Source organism: Myotis brandtii, unplaced genomic scaffold, assembly GCF_000412655.1.
Source record: "Myotis brandtii unplaced genomic scaffold, ASM41265v1 scaffold105, whole genome shotgun sequence".
NCBI classification, from domain to species: Eukaryota; Metazoa; Chordata; class Mammalia; order Chiroptera; family Vespertilionidae; genus Myotis; species Myotis brandtii.
The window spans coordinates 2693059-2701178 of record NW_005353538.1 but is presented as its reverse complement, the minus strand read 5'-3'; the positions used below and the strand labels follow the sequence as shown (position 1 = coordinate 2701178).

The 8120-nt window shown below is 38.2% G+C and overlaps 1 protein-coding gene and 1 pseudogene across 2 annotated transcripts in view; one reads left to right on the top strand and one right to left on the bottom strand.

Annotated features, from left to right (window-relative positions):
- The window catches only part of PAFAH1B2 (platelet-activating factor acetylhydrolase 1b, catalytic subunit 2 (30kDa)), a 40959-nt gene that overhangs the window by 13555 nt on the left and 19284 nt on the right, over positions 1-8120 (top strand). For both annotated transcript variants that reach the window (XM_014539355.1, XM_014539351.1), the window contains one exon: positions 650-737. In XM_014539355.1, coding sequence (XP_014394841.1) covers positions 657-737 — 81 coding nt within the window. In that variant the 5' untranslated portion in view covers positions 650-656. Of the gene's footprint in view, positions 1-649; positions 738-8120 lie in introns of those variants that run through there.
- LOC106726022 lies at positions 3813-4716 on the bottom strand (annotated as a pseudogene).

The following is an 8120-nucleotide window of genomic DNA, read 5'->3' as shown; positions in this document are numbered from 1 at the left end:
GGGGGGTAGGAGATCAACCGAAGGACTTGTATGCATGCATATGAGAATAACCAATGGACACAAGACACTGGGGGGTAGGGGAGGCCGGGGGAATGTCAAGGGGCAGGGGAAAAAAGGGAGACATGTGTAATACTCTTTGTAATACTTTAAGAAATAAAAAAAATAAAAATAAAAAAAGAACCAGGCCAAAGCCTATGGCCAATTTGGTCATAACATGTAGTACAGTTATTTGCGTGATGTTGTAAAGAGTGGATTCTAGTCACTGCTATAGTAATTCTTAAGTATGTAACTAGCAGCCTAAAAAGTTCTAATGTAGATTTCATTGAACTATAGGTGTCCTTTGGTAGAATAGTAACATGCAATCATGAAAAATTAATTACTCGGAGCAGGCTTTTTAAATGTAATGCACTGTTTCTAAATGATACTCAGACCTGCCTTGGAGTTTAGTGATGCTGGATATTTATGGGACTTAAGCAGTTGTGTCCTGGAATTCATCTCTGCTGAAAATAAAGTCCAGTTGTTTTTGTTTCCATGCAAAGCCACAACAAAACTTAAATTTTATTTACTAGCATGTAGTACTTAAGTAAGCAGTAACAAATAAACATTCCTGTTAATGGATGAAAAATGACACACACATTATTTTCCTCAGGTATAGAATGAGCCAAGGAGACTCAAACCCAGCAGCCATTCCACATGCAGCGGAAGATATTCAAGGAGATGACAGATGGATGTCTCAGGTAAAAGGAAGTGCACATGTATTATTCATATGAGATGAGCCTCTTCTGTTTTTGAGAGTCTTTTGACCAAAGCTGCAAAGGGTGTTTTTAATGGTCAACAAGAATTTATTACTATAAGTAAAAGTCTAACAGAAATCTCAGGCCTAATCACCGTCTGCTGTTGAAACTGAGAAATACTTTGAAAGCATGGTAATTGCCCTCTGTTAATTTTAAGACATAAAATGTCTCTACAGTATTCTTTTTATATTGTAACAATTTTTTAATTTCAAAAGGACACAAATATTACAAAAATTTTAAAAAGAACTTCCTATATCTTTCATCTAGACTTGCCAATTAAGATTCTTGTTGTGGAATCGAACCCATGACCCTTTGGTCCAAGGGCTGACGCTCTAATCACCGAACAACACCAGCCAAGGCACCAGTTAACATTTTGCCATCTACCTAATTGTGTCTGTATCTATTTGTATATGTACCCAAAATACTGTTTTTTTCTGAACCATTTGAGAATGAGTTACAATCATTATGCCTTTCACCCCTAAATAGTTCAGTGTTTTCTAAGAACAGTGACATTTTCTTACATAACTACAGTGGAGTTATTAAAATCAAGAAACTTAACATTGATATACAATTACCCCATTTCAAAACCATATTCAGATTTCTCCAATTGTCCCAATAATGTTCTTTATATCATTTTTTCCCCCAGTCTGGAATCATACATTGCATTTATTTGTCAAATCTCCTATTCTTTAATCTGAAACATTTCTTGGACTTTGTTTTTCATTATATTGACATTTTGGAATAGTATAGGCCTTGGACTTTGTTTTTCATTATATTGACATTTTGGAATGTCAATGGTCGGCAAACTGCGGCTCGCGAGCCAATGCAGCTCTTTGGCCCCTTGAGTGTGGCTCTTCCTAAGCCTTAGGAGTACCCTAATTAAGTTAATAACAATGTACCTACCTATATAGTTTAAGTTTTAAAAATTTGGCTCTCAAAAGAAATTTCAATCGTTGTACTGTTGATATTTGGCTCTGTTGACTAATGAGTTTGCCGACCACTGGTATAGGCCATTCATTTTGTAGAGTCCCTCAATTTTGAGTTTATCTTTTTCCCCATAATCATGATTCAGAAGATGCATTTTTGGCAGGAATATCAGTGAAGTGGTATCTTTAGTGCATCACATCACATGGAAGGCACATGATGTTTGTCTCATTTGTCATCATCAGTAGGTTCTGTGACTTTAAGCAAAATGGTGTATAATGAAACCAATTTTACTATAGGCTAATTGGTATAATAAACAAGAGTTAAGTTCCTGCAACATCTCATCAAAATAACAAAACAGCGTGGAACAAAATGACATTATTCCAGGACCTGCTGTATTAACTTTGATCCCTTGGTTAAGATGCTATTGGCCTAAACCAATTCTTACTTTTTATCATATGGACCCATGGGTTCTTATTTTATTCAGTGGGTTACAGCCATTGTAATTTTGAAGCCCAAATTATCCCAGGTTTAGCAAGTGGGAATCCTTTAGGCTGGACCCTTTATCTTCTCAGTGTGTCCCATTGTTTTTTAGCTCTTTATTTTCTTCAGTATTTTAGCTTCCTTTTAATAAAACATTATCACTGAGAAGTAACTATATTTAACCTTTATGTTTCCGACCATATTACCTCTTTGAAATAATCAGTCTGATTTTAAGTTCCCAGAGCTTTATGTTTTAGTATCTAGTGATTCTACTTATACTCTTTATAGTTGTGTATTCTCTTTCTGTTTTTGTCTTCCCAGGCTTAAAACATCAGTCTATCAAAAGCTTATTCTGAGTGATAGTTAGGTGTTTCCCAACTGTTCTCATATGGATTAACTACTTGATTATTCTTACTTAATCTTCCTCATTTGTTTATATCTTTAAAAAGAACTTATGAGCCTGGCCAGTGTAGCTCAGTGATTGAGCATTGACACAGGAGCCAGGAAGTCACAGTTTGATTCCCAGTCAGGGCACATGACTGGGTTTCAGGCTTGATCCCCAGTAAGGGGTGTGCAGTAGGCAGCCAATCAATGATTCTTTTCATTGATGTTTCTGTCTTTCTCTCCCTCTCCCTTCCTCTCTCTAAAAACCAATAAAAACATATTTAAATAAATAAATACGAATAAAATAAATATTATGAAGTGTTTTGAGCATCAGTGTATTTGTCACACACTCAAAAAAATAAAACATTGCTAATAGAATTGCTATTCCCTGTATACTCCTCACCGATCACATTTCTCTTTACTGCCACTCCTCCTCCAAACCAGTTTCCTAAATTTTGTTTTATTTTTTTTCATGTATTTGCATACTACTTATATGTAATCTCCTTTGTGTTGAACACATTGTAGTGTATACAGTTGTCAGATTATAATGTTGTACACCTGGATCTTATATAGTGCTATTAACCAGTGTTACCTCAATAAATTTTTTAAAAAAATAATACATAGTATTTCTTGCATATTTTAAACTTTTTATAAATAGTGTTTTCCTGAATGTATTTTTCCACAGTACATCATACACATTAAAAGTGTAGCTATAATTTATTTTCTTTCTGTCAATAGTATTCCATTGTCTCTATCAAAATACCAGAATGGATTTGCCCATTTTTTTCATTGATGGACATTTGGGTCATTTATAACTTTATTAAAAGTAGTAACTAAAAAATAGGTGCTTTTATTTTTTCTGGCACAAATTAGCAGGCTTTAAATAATTAGTGGTGACTGAAAAAATTAGTCAAAGAAAAACAGATGTGAATATTAAAATTTTTTTAAGCTTGTGTAATGTGGAAGGAGTAACTTTACTAAATATTAAAATACATACACAGAACTTTTTTTAAAATATTTTTTTATTGATTTCAGAGAGGAAGGGAGAGGGAGATAGAAATATCAATGATGAGAGAGAATCATCGATTGGCTCCTGCATGCCGGAGCCCACAACCCAGGCATGTGCCCTTGACCGGAATCGAACCCATCACCCTTCAGTCCACAGGCTGACGCTCTATCCACTGAGCCAAACCAGCTAGGACCAGAACTTGTTTTTGGTTTTTTGTGTTTTTTTTTCAGGCTTAATTCACTTTATTTCTCTTGTATAAAATTATGTGGTCGCCACAGCTGGAGCCTGGGCCTTCTGCACAGAAACTCCAGTGTGGGTCTTTACAAGATGGTCAGTGAATTCCTGATAGGGAGACTTGGTGAACACATTCTCTTTCCAGAGACCTGGGGTGAGATAGCTGTAGGTCTTAGAGATGGCGTCAAAGGTGGCCTTGGCGAAGTGGCCCAGGGTGGCAGTGCAGCCCCTGGCCGACGTGTAGCAGTCGTCAATACCAGCCATCATCAGCAACTTCTTAGGCACAGAGGCCCAGACAGTGCCCGTACCCCTGGGGGCGGGGATGAGGCGCACCAGTACAGAGCCACAGCGGCCAGTCACCTTGCAAGGTACGGCGTGGGGCTTGCCGATCTTGTTTCCCCAGTAGCCTCACCCCACAGGGACAATAGAGAGCTTGGCCAGGATAATGGCTCCACGGATGGCAGTGGCTACTTCTTTTGAGCACTTAACACCCAGACCAACATATCCATTGTAGTCCCCAATGGCGACAAATGCCTTGAACTAGGTCCTCTGGCCAGCACGTGTCTGCTTTTGCACAGGCATGATCTTCAAGACTTCATCCTTGAGGGATGCCCCCAAGAAAAAGTCAATGATTTCAGATTCCTTGATGGGCAAGGAGAATAGATTTCCTCTAGGGATGTGATTTTCATGTCCTTGACCAGGCGGCCCAGCTTGGTGACAGGGATCCACTCCTTGTCCTTGTCCTTGCCTCCACGAGCTGCGTGGCCTCGGCCTCTGCCCCTACCCAGCTGCTGCCAAATCCTCCACGGAAGCCACCGCACAGCACCGGCATCATCCGCCATTTGGTCTTTCGTCGGAAAAGAAGAACAAAGCCAGAACTTGTTTTTTAACTGTAGTTCTCCAGTGAGAGAACCTGGGCTCCTTGGAGAAATGATTGATTCTACAACTGGAACAAAGGAAATAAAAGATGGGCCTGGAACATCTTGTGGTGCAAGAAAGCAAGGAAGTGCTCAAAAAACAAAAGGAAAAAATGGGTGGCAGCACTGAAGCGGTGTATCCTCAGGGCATCACAGAAGAGGTGGTACTGGTTAACTAAAAAAATAAAACAAATATTCCTGAATCCCATTCTATAAATGATTGGATGAATAGTAGGGGTGGAGGGACAAATCTTTCTTACAGGATAATTTTTTTTCTTTTGTCGAAAGTATTACAGATGTCCCCATTGTTATTTTTATTGATTTCAGAGAGGAAGGGAGAGGGAGAAAGTGATAGAAACATCAGTGATGAGAGAGAATCATTGGTTGGCTGCCTCCTGCATGCCTCACACCAGGGATCAAGCAGGCAACCTGGGCATGTGCCCTGACCAGGAATCAAACCGTGACCTGGTTCATAGGTTGACACTCAACCACTGAGCCACACTGGCTGGGCCAGAATATTTTTGATAATGGAAAAGAAAATGAAGATTAGAACACCATAGTAATAATTACAGTAGGCAAGATCTATTAATGAAATCTGAAATTGGTGGAGACTTTAAGGAGGAAAAGTCTATTTGGCTAGCCTTAGAGTATTTCCCTGTAAATTAATTTTGTGATTTTAATATACGACCACATACCATTTAATACCCTTCTCTCCAGCAGGTGGAACTTTAATGTGGGCTGTGGATCTAGTGTCTTGCTTCAAACAGAGAATGTAAAAAACAAAAACAAAAAAACCACCTTTTAGTGGAGAACTGTAGCAAACTCCACCTTAACCAAATAATTGATGTTAACATCACCAGTAATAAGTCATATCAGTATCATGTGCCCCCTGATAAAACAAGGGCACATCACCTCTGGTAGTCTTCCAAAAGAATCCATAACCTCATGACAAAACATCAGACAAACCCACATGGAGGGACATTCTCCAGAACACTGACCACAACGCGTCATGGTCAGGAAAGACCAAGAATCTCCCGCATTGGAAGAGGCTGGAGACATGTAGACTAAATGCAACATGATATCCTGGGCAGGCTCTGGAAACAGAAAAAGAACATTGGTGGGAAAATTAGTGAGATTTGAATAAACTATTTTAGTTGATGGTATTCACCAATTTAGTTTTGACAAGTGTATCAGGCTTATTTATGTGAGATGTTAGGAGAAGCTGAGTAAAGGACATATGGAAATACTTTATTATCTTTGAATCTCTTTTGTAGAACTAAAATTATTTTGAAAATATTAAGAGAAAACTAATCGTGATTAAAACAAATATTCAAGTTATAATCAGTACTACCCTGAAAATATTGCCAAAATACCACCACCACAAGAATATAAACAACATAAACCAGACAGGAAGTCAAGCACTCACATTCCTCAAAAATAAGTTGGGGTTGGGGAGGTGGTAACAGAGGGAGGGGAAAGCTATAAATTAAAAGGGATTTGAGAGCCTGACTGGCATGGCTCAGTGGTTGAGCATCAACCTATGAACCAGGAAGTCACAGTTTGATTTCCGGTTAGGGCACATGCCCAGGTTGCGGACTTGATCCCCAGTGAGGGGTGTGCAGGAGGCAGCCGATCCATGATTCTCATCATTGATGTTTCTAGCTCTCTCTCCCTCTCCCTTTCTCTCTAAATCAATGAAAATCTATATATATAAAAGCCTAAGTGATAGTTAAAACAGAACGATGGTCGCTATGTTGCACACTGACCACCAGGGGGCAAGACGCTCAACACAGGAGCTGCCCCGGTGGTCACCTACCGCGGCCGGCCAACCTCCCTCAGTCCCTCCCACCGGCCGGCTGGCCCGATTGGCCCCAATTGCCTGGCGGGCCGAGGAACCCCACCTGTGCACGAATTTATGCACCGGGCCTCTAGTATATTTTTAAAAAGGGGAAGGGGATTTAAGAGATAAATTGGGTCCTGATTTTTAAAAGTCTGTAAAACAATTTTGTAACCTTGAATTTGAATACATTATTTGTTAATATTAAAGAATTACTATTAATTTAGAGGGGAGTAGAATTGGTATTTTTGTTATATATTTTTTTTAAATCTTTTAGGAGTTACATAGTGAAGTATTTATACATGAAATGCTGTATCAGTTTGCTTCAAAATAATCCAGGGGTGGATGGAGCAGTAGTTTGGGGGACGACTGAAATAATACTGACAATAAGTTAGATAATTGCTGTAACTGATGACAGATAGATACAATAAAGGTTCTTCGTGTTCTCTGTGTGTATGTTTGATATTTTCCATAATAAAAGATTTTTAAGGGTGATATTGAAAGACTTGACTGTAGATAAATTTAATACAAATATCAAAACATTAACCAGAGAAAGAAGACTCAGCAACAGACTGAGGAAACTATTTGCAGTAAATATTAAAGATGAAGCATTGATATTTTTGTTATAATGTCAATAAAAAGATTCTTAAGGTACCACTAGATACATATCTCAATAAACATGACAGGAAGTGTTTAATTTTTTGTTTTAAAAAAATTCAGATTAAAACAATAGGAAGAGAAAGGAGGGAGAGAGAAATATTAATACCCAGTGCCGGTGCGAGCTTGGTGAAACCAGTTCTGATATATTGCTGGAGGCAGTATAGATAGAGCCTTTTTGTTAAGAATTTGGGAATATATCCAAGATCTATAAAAATTTTAATCCCCTCTGATTTAAGAATTCCTACAGTGTTAAAAATAAAATATGTGTACATTTGTTTATCATTGTAAATAAGAAGCTACTGGCAAGTCTATCAATAGATAAAAGAGCCTTAAAAAAAAAAAAAAGTGTCACTAGGTCAGTGATGGCGAACCTATGACACTCATTTTTTTGGTTGATTTTTCTTTGTTAAATGGCATTTAAATATATAAAATAAATATCAAAAATATAAGTCTTTGTTTTACTATGGTTGCAAATATCAAAAAATTTCTATATGTGACACGGCACCAGAGTTAAGTTAGGGTTTTTCAAAATGCTGACACGCCAAGCTCAAAAGGTTCGCCATCAATGCACTAGGTGCATTCAGTAGGATATTGTGTGTCCTTTAAAAATTATGGTTTTGTCCTGGCCAGATGGCTTGGTTGGGGCGTCATCCCATACACCAAAGGTTGTGGGTTCAATCCCTGGTTGGAGCGCATGTTGGAGGCAGCCAATGTTTCTCACGTCGATGTTTTTCTCTCCTCTGTCTACAAAATCAACTTTAATCCCCAGGTGAGAATTAAAAAGAATAAAATAATATTATTTTTTAAAAATATCCTTAAAGGCCCTAACCAGTTTGGCTCAGTGGATAGAGCGTCAGCCTGCGGATTGAAGGGTCCCA